The 19591-nt window shown below is 41.8% G+C and overlaps 1 protein-coding gene across 2 annotated transcripts in view; it reads right to left on the bottom strand.

Moving 5' to 3' along the window:
* LOC122555086 (choline-phosphate cytidylyltransferase B) overlaps positions 1-18590 on the bottom strand; it is a 66467-nt gene extending 47877 nt beyond the window's left edge. Inside the window, exons 1-2 of one of the 2 annotated variants that reach the window (XM_043700758.1) lie at positions 18204-18288; positions 14980-15479 (exon numbers count right to left, since the gene is read on the bottom strand). In XM_043700758.1, the coding sequence (XP_043556693.1) occupies positions 14980-15063 (84 nt within the window). In that variant the 5' untranslated portion in view covers positions 15064-15479; positions 18204-18288. Of the gene's footprint in view, positions 1-14979; positions 15480-18203 lie in introns of both variants that reach the window. The other variant, XM_043700757.1, reaches the window with a different exon arrangement.
* Between the last annotated feature and the right edge of the window lie 1001 nt (positions 18591-19591).

Genomic DNA, 19591 nt, shown 5'->3' with positions numbered 1-19591 from the left:
GGTGGTCAGAATCATATTGTCCCCTCAGTAACTGCCTCATTAACAAAATGTTGGGCAACATACCATCCAACTTTCTCCCCTACTGTCCGCTGTTTCTCACCTAGAATAAGAGAGAGGCAATTATTTAGAGAGATGAAAGTTGGTGGCACAGCTGTTACTGTTGGTGCAGCTAGGCAGGTATCTCAAGTGAGTGTGTAGGCAGTGCAGAGTTATAGTAGGGTTGGGAGATTTAGCTGGGTGGGAGTGAGTGAGGGAAGATGTTTGAGGCCATTGCGAGAGTGATAGAGCATGGGCCTTAGTGGGAGGTGTGTACGATGGCAGAAATAGAGTGAGTACATGGTGGCACTTTGCTTAGCAGATTGGAGAAGGTCATTGATCTTCTTCCTACAGTGCTAAGTATTCCTCCCACTGCATTGACCAGGGTGGCACACTCAAATCAGGCTGGCATGGTCTTATGTCATCATCTACATTACCGGTCCTGGAGGAGAGAGGAACCTCCAGGTTCCTGCTCTGCAAAGTGAGGCAAAGTTCCTTTGCCTGCCATGTGCAATTCAAATGGGGAGCATAATGACCTTTTCAGGAAGGTGGGAGTGTTGAAGAAACAAATTGGATTTGGGGACTGGTCATAATATTTTAGAGGACTAATTCATTTTATGTAACAATGTTTTAATAAATCATGTTGATAAGTCTCTTAGCATTTTTTAAAAATATATTTTTATTGAAAAAATAGATTTTTAAAAATGATTACAACAAATACAAAACAATGCAATTCAAAGCAATACAAAGGAAAAACTCACAAAAGTAAAAAAAAAACCAACCCGCCGTCATGTACAAATGTATAAATAAAAAAGAAAAATACATAACAAAAAAACCCAACTAAGTATTTAACTAAATAAATAATAACCAACAACAAACTAATAATAGTAATAACTCAACTCAGCCAAGCAAGACACTCATATGTTCGCAGTTACTCGTCACTGGATATTGGAGTCATAAAACACAATCGTTACAGTTATATGAAAGCTCTTATTAGTGTGGCTGATAAATCTGTGTCCAGGTATTCCAAAAAGGGCTGTCGTGTCTTATAAAAATTCTCAGTTTTGTGATGTACCATACTTGAAAGAAAATCCAAGGTGATATGCTCCATAACAATCTTCCGCCAACTTGACAGGCTTGCGGGGGGGGTTCCGGATACCCACGTTAGCAAGATATTCTTGCGCATAAAGTGAGGATGTTGAAAAGTTTTTTTTCTTATGCGCATCTGCAGGGAACACACTGGGCAGGCCCAGAAGAGGAGAGATTGGGTCCTTCTCCACCCTTACACCCAAAATCCTCTCCATTGCACTCGCCGCAGCACTCCAGTATGTCTGAAGCCTACCACAAAACCAGAGACAGTAGGTAAGGGTCCCCATGCCAACCTTGCACTTGGGACATGGTGAAGATGCCCATGGTTTAAATTTTGACAAACGGTCTGGAGCCAAGTGGACCCTGTGGAGAATCTTCAACTGTAAAGCATGGGTCCTATTGCAAACTGATATCTTCCTTGCATTTTCCCAAATATCTTCCCATGCTTCTGAGGAGACCTCAATGCCTAGCTCTCTCTCCCACACCCTGCAGAGTCGATCAAACTCATCTGAGGGGGCACCCCCCAATTGATTATTTCAAGTGCTGTCAGAAAGTGTACTCTTAGCACTGAGCACCCTACTCTCTCTGTCAGATTTGTAGGGGTCAAAAGTGTAGTCTTTTTTTTGAATAAAATCCCTAATTTAAATAAAACAAAAGAGGTCCCTGTTAGATAGCTCGTATTTCCGTGCTAACTGATCAAAGGACATCATTGTATCTCCCTCAAATAAATAGCCCATGCAAGGCACACTCCCAGTTGCCCAATGTTTGAATCCTGAATCCATCATCCCTGTTTGAAAAGCTGGCATACCCACGACAGGTGTAAGAGAAGATGTTTTGCCAGTATTGCCTTCCCTCTGCTGAATTGCACTCCATGCTTTAACAATATTAGTAACTATTGGGTTATGGCAATATTCCTTAACTGTCCTCATTTTGTCCAAAATCAGCAAGCAGAGAAGGGAGCACCTTCCCTGGGAGGTTTCGATATCTAATCATATTTAAAGAGGGCCCCGACAAGCTCAATCACTCACATAGGATAAAAGCGAGCTTAATTGGTAGTTTTTAATGTCCAGGAGATCCATTCCCCCCAAGTCTGTGAGGCAATTGCAGTTTAGCTAATTCAATAAGGGGCCACTTATGACGACAAATAAAAGAGCTGAACCAGTCTCCTGAATGTTTGCTTATTGAAAATTGGGGGAGCAGACGTATAGGGTATAACAAACGGGGGGAGCATATTCATCTTAATAAATGCTATCCGACCTAACCATGATACCGGAAGCACCTTCCCATCTTTGAAGGTCTTGTTTGATTTTGTCAAATAATTGAACAAAATTAGTTTTGAATAGCTGATCCAGAACTGGAATAATGAATATACCCAGATGCACAAACCCCCCACCATGTCCACTTAAATTGAAATCAAGATTCACCCTCAAGACCTAGCATCTTCATAAGACCACCCATAGGCATGGCCTCTGATTTTGCAAGAATAATCTTGTATCCCGAAAAGACACGAAGCGCACTGATGTATTGTATCAGGTGAGGCACCAAAACTGTTTGATTTGACAAAAAAATTAGGACATTGTCTGCGTACAACAAAATCTTATGTAATTTTGACCCCACTCCTGAAGTTGATATATTGGGATCCCTATGAATGGCCTCTGCCAATCGTTCAATCACCAATGGTGAAAGGGAAAATGTTAAAATTGCTTGATCATACCCCATTGGTAATGACTGCAGTGAGAGGGTCATTGGAGAGAACCTTTACCCATCTAATAAAGACTTCGCCCAAGCCAAACTGCTCCAGAGTATAGAAAAGGTATAGCCACTCAGCTCAGTCAAATGCCTTCTCTGCATCTAGAGAAACAACCAATCCCTGTATTGACTGTTGCTGACATGCTTGAATTACATTAAGCAGCCTCCTAACATAATTGGAGGATCTGCGGCCCTTTATGAAGCCCGTCTGGTCCTCTTTAACAATAGAAGGAAACACACAGTCTCCAGCCTTAACACAAGACTCTTAAATGTGGACTTTAAAATCCTAAGAGTGAAACGGTCCTGTACGAAGCACAGTCCTCCGGGAATAAGCTAAACATTGGCGTCTCTCAGAGATTGTTGGAGACAATCATGACTGTATGAGTCATTGAACATGTTAAGCATGAGGCCTGACAATATGCTTATAAATTCCTTATAAAATTTGGGAAGTCCATCAGGACTGGGTGCCTTTCCTCTCTGAAGCTGCTTCATAGCCTCCTGCACCTTTTGCTTTGATAAGGCGACATTGAGAAAAGACTCTTGTTCAGGGGATCATGCCCAGGAACTCCAGGTCCTTAAAAAAAAACTCCATCTTGGCCCGGCCCTCCCCACAACCCTCAGACTAGTATAACTTGGAGTAAAATCTCTGGAATGCCACATTAATCTTTTTGGAATCACGTTAGGTTCCAGACCCTTCCCTAATTGCCATAATGGCTTGAGGGGCACTCCTTTTCCTGTCAAAATATGCTAAGTATTTGCCTGGCCTGTCATCATGCTCATATAACCTTTGCTTTGCAAAAGTAAGCTCCTTTTTTGCTGTCTGCGAGAGCATGGAATTCAATGTAGACTGCAGTACCATAATCCTCTGTAGCTTGACCAATGAGGGCCTGTCAAACTAAGCCTTCTTTGCTGCCTTCAACCGTACTTCAAGGAGATGTTGCTGCTAACCCTTCTGCCGTTTCCTACTGGAAGAATAGGAAATAACTAACCTTCTGGCATAGGCTTTGGCAGTTTCCCAAAGGACAGACGGGTTACTAGCCGAGCCTGAATTAATGTCTAGGAACACTCTAAATTCCCTAGAGAAGTACTCCACAAACTTATTATCCTTGAGGATAAAGGGATCCATTCACCAATGCCTTGAACCCACTGTAACATCCTTAATCTTGACTAAAAAGTACACTGGAGCATGATCAGAGATGGTAATATTACCAATTGTACAAGATGCCACCAAATCCAGGGTTGCCATGGGGGTCAGAAATAAAAAAAAATCAATCCTGGTATGACATCTGTGTGGTTAGAAAAAAAAATGTAAAATCCCTGCCTGCAGGGCCGAGACGCCTCCAGACATCTATCAACCCTAATGCCATATACAGATCCACTAATTGTTTAGTTTGTACAGAGGATATTGGGGGGCCTTTGGGCAACCCTGTCTACCGTGGGATCCATAACATAGTTAAAATCTCCCCCATACTGATAAGACAGGACTAGAGACTGATAGATTTAGAGAACGCATCTACCAAAAACTTGAAGGGATGGGCCAGAGAGCAATAAAACATTTAAAACACCAAGTTCTTCCCTGTTTATCAGGGCTTTGAGAATTACCAACCTTTAACACACTTTAGTAATTTAAATGGGAGATTCCTCCTAACCAATATAGCCATTCCCTTACTTCTGGTGTTAAAAGATGAAGAGTAAATCTGATCAAAGCCATTCTGTCATAGTTGCAAATGCTCCCTATCATCCAAGTGTGTTTCCTGTAACAAAACAATGTCCACCTTCTCCTTTCTAAGACTCAAAAGTACCTTCTTCGTTTTAATTCGTGAATGACTCTCCTTGATATTCCAGGTACACCATTAAATCAAGTCATTAGCCATAACCTTCTGTAGTAACATTTTAAATTCCACAGAGGAGGCACTCAAATTACATATCCCCAAGTTTTAGTGTCCCAAGATCCATCGAACATAAAAACTACATAAACTAAAACCACTACATTTAACAAACCGACAAAGATATCAAAGATTATATACAACAAAAACCAAAAACAAACCAACATATAAAGCGCAAACGTTGCTAAATAGGGGAACTCACCCCCTGCCCAAAGGGGGCAACTACCCATCCCAAAACCCAATTTCCCATCCCACTGCCAAAACTGCAGCCAGGGCATTTAAATACCTGAACTGGGTATAAAGTGCCTGTATGTAGGCATCTAGCCATCCCAACCATTTTCCCTCTTCTGAGCTAGAGCCGCACAGTAAACAAAAGCAGCAAAGAAAGAAAATATACCATGAAACAGCAATGTGAACAAAGAAGTTTTTTTAAAGAACAAAGCGGTAAATACCCCACCCATCCTTTGGTATAACTTAACTTAGAAATTAAAAGTACACATCTCAATCGCCACCAAACATAGTTTAAACCAGATTATTGCTGATAAAAAAAAGGAAAAGAAAGCCCCAACTGGACTTCCTCTGTTTTTTAAAGAAAACTAAACAAAGACATAGCCAAACAACACTACTACTTATATATATTATACTGTTCAGAATAAGTTAATTCGTCCACAAAGTCTCTTGCCTTCTCCAACTTGTCAAAGAGATGTACAGATCCAGTGACTCGAAGTACCACTGGATACCTCAGGGAATACTGGATCCCAAGCTCCCTCAGTCTTCTCTTGACACCGTCATAGGATTTTCTTTCCTGCTAAGAAGTCCTGGAAGAACATGATTTTAGAGCCCTCATAAATTAGGGCCTTCAGATCCTTGCCCTGGATTCTGGAAGCTTCCACAATTCTCTCCTTATCTCTATAATGATGAAACTGCACCAAGAGAGGACAAGGGTGTTGACCCAGACCCGATCGCCACACTATGACCCAGTGTGCCCTCTCGATCTTCAAGCCTCTCATTGCAGTCTCCCAGTTAAAGAATTTCGGCAACCAGTCCACAATAACTTCCACTGATCACTCACCTTCCTTACCTTCTGGCAGACCGACATTCCAAGTATTTTTTCTCCTGATCATCCACTTGTTCATGCAAATTATGGACCTGCATCTCCAGAGCTTGGATCCTATTCTTGGAGGAACTGGTATCAGCTTCCACCACTGTGACTCTGTATTCAACCTCATCAGTCTTCTCCAGGTCTCCCAGCTGTTGTTCATGCTTCTGCAGCATGATAGAGATCGGGACCAGCTTCTCCTCAATCTGCTTACCCAACATCTTGCGAGACTTCGCAAGCTCATTCACCAGGGCCTGGTAGTATTTGAGTCCAAGGATCCTGCAGGCTGGGCCGCGGACCTGGCCTCAGATGCTCCTCCTCCCTTCTTCGGTATCTCTGAACGGCAAAAACACAGGTAAGTTGATTTTTCACAGTTTCCTGGGACTTCACGACCTTTCCAGAGTCTCAGGATATGGCAATGGTCCAGGTTGGGCGGGTTAGAAGTTTGTCCTGCTTGTGCTGTGGTGCAGAGCTCTGTAATGCAATCCTCCTAGATCGCTGCCATCTTGGATCCTTCTCTTAACATTCTTTTAACATTCTTTTTTCCTCTGTATATGACCCAATGTATTTCTCAGGCCCCTCATTTATCACTAATTTTAGCTTTGTAATGTGAATTGAATTGATTTTCAGAAATATCTGTCTGTTTCTCCGTGAACCATTAGAGTACCCCTGGTCTATTTGAATATATCCTTCTATTGCTTCTCTTTTATAGTAGGTAGTGTTTCCATTCAGTTTACCCAGACTACATTTCCATGTCATTATTCTGCAATTTATGCTTCCCCTTTGAATCAACTGTTTCATGCCTTTCTGCATTTTCATCTTAAAATTCATGTTATGACTGTACATTGCCTTATCAGAGAGGGTGCTAGATGATGTTAGAATTAGGCATTGAATTGTCCTGGTTTGAAATATCCAGGAGATATAGAGTATGAAGGCAGGAAGAAACATGGTGTTATAAATCATGTCTGGGTGGACATCAACACCAAATTTAATCTTAGTAACAATACAGCAGTCCAACTAGTCCATTATGGATTGTTTAAGTGTGCTGTGTGCTTCAGAGGAGCAGTCACATGAGAGTACAAACACTCCTCCAACATGAGACATGTGTTTCTTAATAAATCTATGAATAAACCGTCATCCTTTAATCAGAAGAATTTTATTTTATTCTCCAAGTAATGTTAGTCCCGAGGTGATGTTCAATTGCGAGAATGAAGGCTGTTCAAGTGCTTCAGTGCAATCAGCCAAGCTCCTCACAAATACTTGTTGATTCTTGCTAGAAACCTTCCATCAATAACACTGGGGAAAGGAATCTCTTAGGATCTTCCTAAATTGCTTCTTCTTTTGCCTATGTAAACATTCTCAGTAAATTAATTCACAGCATATAAAGTATCTGAGATGTCTTAATCCAGTTTAAGTCAATGCCCTCAAGAGGGTAAAGCAAAATTTTGCAAGGGAAGTCTGGCCATTGCTATCAGGCAGATAGCTGTCATCATGGGATGCCAAGGTGTATGATAATGGGAACATGTACTGGAACAAGTTAAGTGAATTTTCATTGGTTACCCCACCCATCCAAACTCCTCTCTGCAGGAGTAGGAAACTGCAGCTTCTTGCTTCCTAATTACTGTTGCAGTCATTCTCTTAAAAGGAGGACTTAGATATGCAAGTTAACTTTGGGTTTCTTTCAACAACCTCAGTCTTAGAAGACTAGCTGAACAGAATGCTGTCTGATACGCTGTCCTGGCTCAGTCCCACACTCGTTTAATATGTACAGAAAATAATCCACCTTTATACGTATACATTGTTTACTGTAGGAGAATGAAACATAAACAATGTTCTTCCATACCAAGTCTTTCGCTTATCCTGTCTACAGGAATATATTTACACTCTAGTCTGCTGCCAAGGCTGACACATACCTTTAGGTGTACAAGGGTAATTTCTGCTGGTGTGGCCACCGACGGTTTTCAGGGGTATGGTTAATTTGAGATAGTCTGACACCTGTTGCAATCACTTTTTATAAAATCTTATTTAATTCCCAATATAGTACAACAAGTAAAATAAGACTGAGAATCGTCCTCAAGTAAAAATTCTATCTGTGAAATTCAGCTCCTGGTCTTTCAGCAGGGAGTGCTGTTTGACCTTCAAATTGAGCCAGCAATATTGGACACCTTTTGGATGAGGGTGTTAGCATCCATGCTGGGATTTTGTAATGTTGGTTTGATGCCTACACGACCATTTTACAGCTCAAAGCTCCGGTGAACACCTTTCCATAACCTTAGCAGCAGGAAAGAGCATCCCACTGTACTAGTTAAAGGGATCTTCAGCTTCTTTCAGATTTGTTAACAAGTGGCACAGTGGCTCAGTGGTTAGCACTGCTGCCTCACAGTGTCAGGAACCCAGGTTCGATTCCAGCCTTGGGCGACTGTGGGGAGTTTGCACGTTCTCCCAGTGTCTGCATGGGTTTCCTCCTACAGTCCAAAGATGTGCAGGTCAGGTTAATTGGCCATTCTAAATTGCCCATAGTGTTAGGTGCATTAGTCAGAGGGGAATGGCTCTGGGTGGGTTACTCTTTGGAGGGTTGGTGTGGACTTATTGGGTGTTTCCACACTGTAGGGAATCGAATCTGATATCTAAACACTTGCAATATTTGGAGAAGTGGTCACCAGTTTCCAGAGTTGTTTAAAGTAGTTGTGTGAATGAATTTGTCATGATTTTGATGATTCAATACAAACTATTTGCTCACAGTTTGTACCTACGTGGATGAGACCATAACAGGGAAATGAGCAGAGACAACACTGAAAGAGCAAGCTGCTATGGGGAGGAAGGAGAGGAATGGAGAAATGGAAGAGGAATGGGGCTGTATGATGTTCAATACAAAAGTAAAATACTGCAGATGCAGGAATCCTGAAATTAAAACGGAAAATACTCGGCTGGTCTGGCAACATCTGTGTAGAGAAACATGTTGACGATTGAAATTTTGTTCCTTTCTTCGTGACAAACCAGAAAGTGAGGAGGAGGAGTGGGGAGGAGGGTGTACCTTTCTTCAGTGCTCTGTGGGATGCAGCACTGCAATTTACAGGGGTCAGGCAACACATTACTTGCCATTGGGGTAGCCTTTCTTAATCAGGGTTGTCCCCCACCTCCCCCCCCCCAAACATCCCCAGAGCTGATGACGATTTGGTGGGCCAGCAGGTCAACAATCCCAGTAGTGCCAGGAGAGATTGTGGCCATTGCTGGAACAGCAGCTAGAAGAGGGCCACATCATGGAAGGAAGCTGCCCTCCCAACCGAGTACTGTAAGTGGAATTTGGCAGGAATCAGGGTGAGCTAGTCATGAAGGTTCCAGCAAGACAGGGATGCATTGGTGAAGGCACAGAGTAATATTGCTAGATTAGATTCCATGCAGTGTGGAAACAGGCCCTTCGGCCCAACAAGTCCACACCGACCCTCTGAAGAGTAACCCACCCAGAACCACTTACCTTCTCCCTACTAATGCACTATTACTATGGGCAATTTAGCCTGGCCAATTCATCTGACCCGCACATCTTTGGACTGTGGGAGGAAACCAGAGCACCTAGAGGAAACCCACGCAGATACAGGGAGAATGGGACGGCACGGTGGCTCAGTGGTTAGCACTGCTGCCTCACAGCGCCAGAGAACCGAGTTCAATTCTCCCCCAGGCAACTGTCTGTGTGGAGTTTGCACATTCTCCCGTGTCTGCGTGGGTTTCCTCCGGTTTCCTCCCACAATCCAAAGACGTGCAGGTTAGGTGAATTGGCCATGTTAAATTGCCCAAAGTGTTCAGTGCATTAGTCAGAGTTGCTCTTTGGAGGGTCGGTGTGGACTTGTTGGGTTGAAGGGCCTGTTTCCACACTGTAGGGAATCTAATCTAAATCTAATCTAATCCACGCAGACAGTTGCCTGAGGCTGGAATCATACCCAAGTCCTGCCGCTGCGAGGCAGCAGTACTAACCACTGAGCCACTGTGCTGTAAGAACCACTGGCATGAGTGGGTGCGGCTCCCTCAGTTCAGCAAATAGGTGGCCCCACTACGATTCACTGCAAGGCTACATGGCGGCATTCCCATATACAAGGCCCATTCACCATTGTAGCAATGCCAATGGCAGATGGAAAGGGTCTTAATAGGAATTAATTGGTTCAATTGGCTTCGGGGAGGGAGGGTAACATAGATGGAAGATGACAGACATTCTGCCATCCAACTTCCCTCACCATTTTATGGATCTTCCAGCCAGTTCCTAGCGGGCTGATAAATCCTGGCCCAATGTTTCAGGTTGATGGCCTATTGTCAGACCTTTCAAGAAACAATTCTCCTTAGTCATTGAGTCAGACAGCACATAAACAGACCCTTCAGTCCAACTCATCCATGCTGACCAGGTGTCCTTAAATTAATCTAGTTCAATTTGCCTACATTTGGCCCAAATCCCTCTCAACCCTTCCTAATCATATACCCATCCAGATACTTTCTTGAACCTCAGATGTAACCAGTCTGTCACATGTTGCTACTCTACTAAGGATGTCCTTACAGAAATATGTCCATTTCTACAGTCCTAACTGCAATGTCAGAGCTGAGTGAGGATGACATTGCCAGTGGCTGTGAAAGCAACCATGGTAATGAATGTTTAAGTGTTTGTCTCCTTCTAGATATTTACAATGTCTCACAATTTGCCATTCATTTCACTAGGTAAAACCATTGAGGTTCTGTATTCTAAGAGAGCGGAGTATATTTCTTTTCTTCCCAGAGAGTAACAGTAGCAGTGAGCACATAGCTTCACAATGGTTGCTGGCTTCACCAATGGTGCTGTGTGACATTGACTGTCTTCATGTCATTTTGGGAATATCACATGGTAACTCTGACATGTACCAAAACTCAAAGGATTCTAGCTGGTTTGTATATCAGCAAGGGCAAGGGATTCTTGCCTTATGGTGGCATTGTTCCCAACTCTGGACCAGAAGGGTGAAGTTCAAGTTCAAGTCTCATTTGCCCCCATGTGTGTTATAGCATGCCTGCATAAGTTGATTAAGAATAATTTATCGTGCAAGTGATTACCCAGTGGCCTTATAGCACTCAGGGAAGATGCTGGTGTAGTAACAATATCACTGAACAGAGATTCTGCTTTCTCTCGACTGTGCTGCCAGACCTGCTATAGTTTCACCAGCTATTTCTGTTTTTGTCTCAGATTTCCAGTATCCACAGTTCTTCGCAATTTATTTTTTCAATAATATAAAGAGTTAATGCTTGGGGGACTCAAGTTCAAATCTCAGTTTGGTGTTCAGTGAAATTTAAATTCACTTAGAGTCATAGAGTCATACAGCTGTACAGCACAGAAACTCATCCATGCTGACCAGATATCCCAAATCAATCGAGTCCCATCTGCCAGCATTTGGCTCATATCCCTCTAAACCTTCCCTATTCAAATACCCATCCAAATGTCTTTTAAAATGTTGTAATTGTACCAGCTTCCACCACTTCCTCTGGCAGCTCATTTTACACATGCACTACCCTCTGTGTAAAAAAAAGTTGTCCCTTCGGTCCCTTTTAAATCTTTCCCCTCTCACCTTAAACCTATGCCCTCCAATTTTGGGGTCCTCCACCCCAGGAAAAAATCCTTGGCTATTCACCCTATCTATGCCCCTCATGATTTTATAAACCTCTATAAGGTCATCCCTCTGCCTCCGATGCTCCAGGGAAAACAGCCTCAGCATATTCAGCCTCTTCGGATAGCTCAAATCCTCCAACCCTGGCAACACCCTTGTACATCTTTTCTGAACTCTCTCAAGATTCACAACATCCTTCCTATAGCAAGGAGGCCAGAATTGTATGCAGTATTCCAAAGTGGCCTAACCAATGTCCTGTACAGCCTCAACTTGACCTCCCAATTCCTGTACACAATGCACTGACCAATAAAGGGAAGCATACCAAATGTCTTCTTCCCTATCCTGTCCACCTGTGACTCCACTTTCAAGGAGCTATGAACCTGCACTCTAAGGTCTCATTGTTCAGCAACGCTCCCCAGGATCTTCGCATTAATTGTATAAGTCCTATCCTGATTTGCCTTTCCAAAATGCAGTACCTCACATTTATCTAAATTAAACTCCATCTGCTACTCCTCAGCCTATTGGCTCATCCGATCAAGGTTATGTTGTACTCTGAGGTAACCTTCTTCGCCATTCACTATACGTCTAAATTAGGTATCATCTGCAATCTTATTAACTATACCTCCTATATTCACATCCAAATCATTTATATAAATGATGAAAAGCAGTGGACCCAGCACCAATCCTTATGGCATCCTTACCGCTGATCACAGGCCTCCAGTTCGAAACGCAACCCTCCACCACCACCACCCTCTGTCTTCTACTTTCGAGCAATTCTGTATCCAAATGGCTAGTTCTGCAAATATTCCATGTGAACTAACCTTGCCAACCAGTCTGCCATGAGGAACCTTGTTGAATGCTTTTGTGAAGTCCATCTAGATCATGTGCACCCTCTATCTTTATCAGTCCTCCTTGTTACTTCTTCAAAAACCTCAATCACATTAGTGAGACACAATTTCCCATACACAAAGCCATACTGACTATCCCTAATCAGTCCTTGCCTTTACAAATACATGTAAATTCTGTTCCTCAGGATCCCCTTTAACAAGTTGCCCAACACTGATGTCAGGCTCACTGGTCTGTAGTTCTCTGGCTTTTGCTTACCACTCAATTTTTAAAAATCTGATATTCAAAGCTAGTCTCAGTAATATATTGTTGTGAAAATCCATTTGGTTCACAAATGCTTTTTAGTGAAGGAAGTCTGCCATCTTTACCTGGTCAGGCTTGTGTGTGACTCCAGACCCACAGCAATGTAGTTGACTCTTAACTGGCCTATGAAATGTCCTAGCGAGCCACTGAGTTTAAGGGCAATTATAGATTGTTAACAAATGCTAGCCTTGCCAGAGAGCCCGCCTTCCTAGAAGGAATATAGCAAAATTTAGTTATGATGCCTTCATTCTATGACATTTTGCTGGGCCATGAGAACAAACCAGAAGGTGGCCATAGCTTGACAAGAGTTATCTGTGACGTTGTGGCTCATGAATTTGTACAGAGCCCCATGTGCACATGAACAACATGTGCCGGTGCTACCACAATTGGGGGGTTTATAGTACCCTCCTGCTGCCTGGAAAAGCACTGACCTGTGCGACTGTCAAGATTTGTGGTGGTATGCTGCATGCTGCACAGCTTCACCACCTTGATCAGTTGAGGAGGAAGGAGGTGGAGAAGATGGAGAAAAAAGAAAAAGAAAGATGAAAGGAGAAGGAAGGCAGCAAACAGTATATCCTCCCTGGAGGTACCAACCAAATCAACTCAATCAATTACCATAGCAGTAACTACAACCCCAATTCCTCATTCACCAGCAGTCCCACACTTAACTTTCCATTTGCTACTCACTGTCATAGTATTTATGTGGCCACAATGCTAAAATAAACAAATAATATTGAGATGTAAGGTGTGTGATTTATATATCACATTATTTGTTTTGAACTTGAATTTTTGAATGTGAACCAGTGACATATGGATTTACTGTGTGTCTGAAAGGATTTGATGATTAATTATAAACATGTCTATAGCCATGGTGATTTCTTTTAAAAACAATCTGAAAGATATAATTTTGGAGGCTAAAGTGAACTTGTGAATGTTTAGAAGTGAACAACATAAACAGTATTGTGCATTAAGAATTCAGATAGAGGATTCTGGAATTTTTGTGGGGCTTAGGTGAAACACCCATAGCTCAGAAAGAAACTGTCTTTTTTATTTTCAGTTTGGGTAGTTCTGTTGTATACTTGGATGAAGTTTGATCTGTAAAGCAATTGCTGAGAAAGGGACAATACAATTTAGAATAGTTAAAACTATATTACCTTAGTGCAGGAGATTCGTTTAAAAGTTCCAGATCAGAAGCGTTTGGTTCTGGAGCTGACAAAGTCTCGGTTACATGACAAATTAAGATTGGGCTATCAGTTTCGCCCCATGGGGAATTAAAACCACAGATAAGTCAAGTCCTATATGAGATAAAGAAGGGCATTCACCTTACTGTTGGAATACTGAAATGAAATACTGTTGGGATTAATAGGAATTTATTTTTATCATGAATTTTGAAATATTTCAACATTTGCTAGATGGAGGTGATGGCCTCCTGGTATTGTCACAAGACTATTAACCCAGAGGTCCAGGTAATATTCTTGGGACCTAGGTTTGAATCATGCATGGGTGACGGTGAAATTTGAATTCAATAAGTATCTGCAATTAAGAGTCTAATGATGACCATTATTGGAAAAAAATTGATCTTTAAATACCCTTTAAGGAAAGAAACAGCTTTCTTTACCTGGTCTGGCCTATACATGTCTCCAGACTCTTAAATGATGCCTGGGCAATTAGGGGTGGGCAATAAACGTTGGTCACTCAATGATGACCACATTCAATATATTTTTTTAAAAATGTACATAGTTTAATATTTTCTATATTAATCTATTTTTCATAATAAACATCTTTTATTGTTAAATCCAAACCTGCAGCATTGCATGCTTATATTTCAGTGAGAGATCACTTCATCAAAACCAAAACAAATGATCTATAAAGACAGGTTTCAGTCTGGGATCTGATGTGTCCAGAAATATATATTCCAAACTAAATTCAGAAATTGAACAAGTCATCACCCTTCCACAGTCGCTTTGTGCATACCTTGTGGATGTTTTTCCCTGCACTGGTGATCCTTTACAGTACTACCCCACTTGGCTGCCCTACATTTCAGAGAAGCCTGCTCACTTTCAGTGGATGAGATGTTGCAATCCTAGTTTTGGACTCCTCTACCTTGGTATGGAAAACATTAGTGTGAGCTGGCTCATTGAATGATAATAGCAAGAGCACTGGTAGATCGACAGAGTAGGAGGATGAATCCTGAGAGAGAACCATTTCATGCACCATGGAATCACTGCCACTCTCCTGGATCAATGCTTCAGCAATTCTAGAAATCTGGTTGAGAACAAATTGTTGGAGTGCTGGGACAAGCTCCTTTGCACAAAAGAATCCATAACCATGGTGCCAGCCATCTGTGTTTCCTACTAACCTTGTACTTTGCCAGTCTGTACTTCCAATACAGCATCCAGACATTATCTGGCTTCTGTTTGTGCTGCAAAGGTTGCTGAGACATCAACCATCATGGATCTGTAAGTTGCTAAATGAATGAGTGCCAGACTTCTCCGAGTTTCTTGATAGTGACAATATGCTTTCTGGCACGTCTGCAAATGCATGAAGCATTTCGGTGTACATTTCTAACGGTCCTCTTCTGTTGGCCACCCAATTTACATTCTCATCTGAGTCTTCTTCAGTCGATCTCATCGTGACCCCAACTTGCAGTGAGGTGTAACTAATGCTACCTTAGCTCCTGGCCCAGCTGCAGACTACTCTCACCACACACAGTCCAGCTGCTAAGCTATCCACTAAAATGCACACAGTTTCAAAATCTAAGATGGTCCAAGGAAATGAGAGCAAGTGATGGAGGATCTTCATCATGACATTCTTCCTGTTGTTTTACCACTGCCTGGTCAGGTTGCAGTTCTTGAAAACCTGAAAGGAGAAAGGTATAAGGGTAGGGTTGCGGTGAAGAGAGTGGTGAGAAACCACATTGTATATGCTCACACAATTTACTCCTTGTGAACCAGAGGAGATTGTAAACTGAATGGAAGTGGGACATGACAACACAGTCATCTTCTGTGGCTTTTGTTTTACCACTGCCCAAGGTCTCATTCATGGCTGTTACATTGATTTTGACCACCGTTTTTTCCGCAGGGACAGGGACACGCAACTGTGCCTGTCTGTTGCCAGTTAGACCCAGTTGACTCTGGATGTGCTTTACTGTCCTGCAAGTGAAAGGGACTTGTGACAATGAGTGTAGCTCCAGGAATTTGGGTGATGTGATTGGCATGTGTGAATTGTATCAAATGTGAGATGTCCATGCAAGGCTTGTAAAAGTCTCAGTGTGATGAGACACATGAATGTCAGGTATAATTATGATTATTAGAGTTTATTGATACGTCTGTGATGTTAGTCGGGGTATTGTGCATCAAGCAGTGTGCCAGGCCAGTTGTGCAGTGGATGGGATGTGGCATTTGAAGATTTGCTGGTCTTGAATATACTTGAGGTATTAAATGTTTTGAGATATTGCATCCAGATACTGAGGGATGAACTCCTAGCCATTGGTCTCCACAGCTAACTGACCACATTCCTTTTGAGAAGTTGGTCTGAAAAACCTTCTGAGGCCCTGAGGTAGAAGACATCCCTCCTGTTCTCCATTTCCTGCACCAAAGTTTGCAGTATCAGAAAATCTTGAAGTCCACATTCTGCCATGTTGTACCATTCTTGTCTTTTCCAAGTCACTATCAGTTGTGGCATGATTTCCAGCATCTGCCAAAGCCTCAATGCATGACTCCTTTAATGCAGACTAGTTTGAACTTGTATGCATTTCTCATAGTTTTGCACATCCTTATCAGGCATACAGCACATTTAAATAATTGGGCAACTTGACGTTGTGCATAGGATACAGGTTAAACCTGCACCATGATTTTAACCTCTGTTTTGGGGCTTTATTGAATTTTTGCATCTCTGAGTTGTAATCATTTGGTTACAGGTGACAGAATTGTAATGGTTATAAAATTAGACAATCACGTTTTGACTTCCATTACCTAGTTTTTATAACGTGGACTTCTCACAGACTGAAATGGTTCTTAAAACAAAGACAATTGACTTAAGATGGTCACAGTGATTACCTGAGCACCAATTGAGCCAGCTCATAAAACCATCAATAAAGAAGATCCAGCCTTAACTGAAATGAAGCTATCCTCAACATGACTGAACTAATCACTTAAAAATGTCTCCTGTGTGATTTGCATCTTTCTGGAATTTTACTCCAATACAATAGAAGTTACCAATAGAGTATCCAGCTTGAAAAGGAATGAAACCAGACACCGAATGCACAAATGAACTGCATTTCATAATTTGGCTCATGGGCAAGCCAGACAGGAGAAAGATGGATTCATAATAGCTGAACTGAAAGTCTTGCTTTCTCTTTCTCTCTATTTACATTCTCTCTTTCCATCTCTCGCTCTCCTACTTGCTGTGTCTTTAAAGTCTTACAAAAAGATAAAACAAATTGGAGAAACATCTATTCACCGAGAACTGAATGATACAACCTAATTTCACCACTGCTGAGGAGAAATGTAATCAATTAAATAACCATATCCTCAGGTTAAACAGAACACCTCAGAAGCTCTAAAGACTTTTTAAGGTACATATTCTTGATGCTCCTTTTTATAATAAACACCCTTCCCTCTATTATCTGTGCACAATTTTAGTATTTTCAGGTTCATTAAGTAATTAAATTTTGTTTTCTTTCATTCAAGAAAAAACTGAGATGTGACTTTATGTTTTTGAACTGCCAAATAGATTTTCAGTGAAGTAAAATATAGGTACTTGCTGAAAAAAAGTACAAACCTTTGTTTTCGCTAACCAAGGAAGTTGAAAGGAGGTGCATTGTTTCATTCCTCCTCACCAGGTTATAACATTGACCATTCCAATTTATTACTCTAAATCAACAGATACTTTTTCTTGTCTTAGTGAACTCCCACAATTTTGTTTAATCATCAAAGCTCAAACAAAAAAAAGAATTCTGCCATTTGTTATTCCTGCTTCTTTATGTTACAAATGACTAATTTTGTGTCTGATTTGTTGGCTTCTTAATAATGTAAGCTTACATAAATGACTGAATGCTTACAGCTGATTTTTATGAACATTTTGAATCTGCTGGCAGGATTTTTAATCCATGACACCATTTCAATTTTGCATGAAAATTGGAGATCAGGGTAATATTGATCTATTGTACATTTGTTGTGCATTTCCCTAAAATACAATAGCCACAGCAATTTATAATGTTAGCTTCAAAGGAGCATTAATTACTGAAGTGGTTAAGGGAAACACTGATTATATTGCAAACGTTTGGATTTTTTAAACCTCTAAGCATCCCCTTGTAGGTCATGTTTTTTTTCTTTCACAGTTATGTATTAATGTAGGAGCAGCTGTGAATGCTGTCTCCCAGAATAATTGGCATGAAAACAATGGAGCTGTCTAATTCACTGGCCACAGTGAACACACAATAAGGCACAGCAAACAGAAGCACTGTTTTAAACCTACACAGAGGATCCAGTATTGTTGATCCTTTACCCCGATTAAACTATTTGCCATCTTGGTATTTAACTGCCATATATACGTATCACTGATATCTATTATTTGACTTACCGTACGAGGCTGAGGGCAGGTATGTTCTATTTCCTCCATAGTCTTTGATGGAAGCTTATAACAGGAGGATTTTGGGATACCTTCTAGTGACTCAGCATCAAATTTAAGAACTGGCATGACCGAGGAAAAGCTGCTGTCTCCACAATCTAATTTCACCGATCACTTTGTTGTCCGTCAGTTCCTTTCTTCCCGTGCTGTTTCAGTTTTAGTTTTCACACCCCCAGGGAAACGTGAACATTATTCTCTCATATAAGCTCCAAGGCAGGGCCTTCAGCTGTCGCTATAACAACCATTCAGTAGGTTTGTTACTACCTCACTAAGCACAATAATTTACATATTGTGCACTGGTTGGCTGTTTTCACCATGGGATGAGAGTAAATGCTAGGCGCATAATTCTGGTGCTGTGCTGGTGACAATGATGACTACAGCCTGGGCCAAGAAGTTGGCAAGGGTGGGGTGGGAGGGAGGAAGTCAGTCAAAATACAATTGCACAGAAGCCGACTTCAAATTCCTATACCAAATCAGAAAATTGAGAACAGCAAGTAAAGTGGAAATAACTAATAGAGTGTCTTCCATGTGATTGTCAGCGTTGTCACAGTGGCTGTACTGCGCTGAATCAAATGTTTGAATCTTTAATAGTAGTCGTAGCTGCAGGCAACAATATTGTCTAACAATATTAGCTGATTTTATTAAAGAAAATAACTGACTGGGCATTGTCTTGCAGGAGCAGCAAAGGTGTCGGCAGCAGGACCTAGGTGAATGACTCTTTCACTCAGAGACAGAACTGTGTGATCACACAGTGGCCAAATGAGCATGGTTGAGGCGAATTATGTGGCAGGGGCAAGAGGACATCATCGCCCCACCATTACCTCATGGGCTCAAAGGTCTGGGTGCTATATTTAAAGAGGAACTGGACAGATATTTGTTCCATACATGCCAAAAACCTAACTTGGGATTCAGACTGTCTCAGAGAAGATAAGTGGCCCCACAATTCAGCAACGTGGCATTGCAGGTTCGCCTGCAGGCCACCTGGGAAAGGAAAGAGATCCTGTTTCCCAGGAAAGGCAGCATGCAACCCTCCTGTCAAACCAAGGCAGCCTTGACTCAGCTAGCTGCATTGGGGCCCACACAAGGACCAGACATGAATGATCAACAACACTCCACAAGAATAACTGGCAGTCATAAATGACACTCATGACAGCATTAGGTGGCAAAAGCATTCAGGTGCATAGGGATGACAGTCAGGAGGATAATAAGCAGACCTCAGCAGCATAAGGAAATGTGTGGCAGCCACTTTACAGCTGTGAATGTTCAATCAGTCGCAGGATAGTGTTTTTGGTAAGCATTTACTGGGGAGAGCTCATTAGCATGCATACGCAAACTACTCA

The sequence above is a fragment of the Chiloscyllium plagiosum genome, chromosome 12 (genome assembly GCF_004010195.1).
Source record: "Chiloscyllium plagiosum isolate BGI_BamShark_2017 chromosome 12, ASM401019v2, whole genome shotgun sequence".
Lineage (NCBI taxonomy): Eukaryota > Metazoa > Chordata > Chondrichthyes > Orectolobiformes > Hemiscylliidae > Chiloscyllium > Chiloscyllium plagiosum.
Note: the sequence above shows the minus strand (reverse complement) of the source record. Positions and strands in the feature narration are given on the sequence as shown.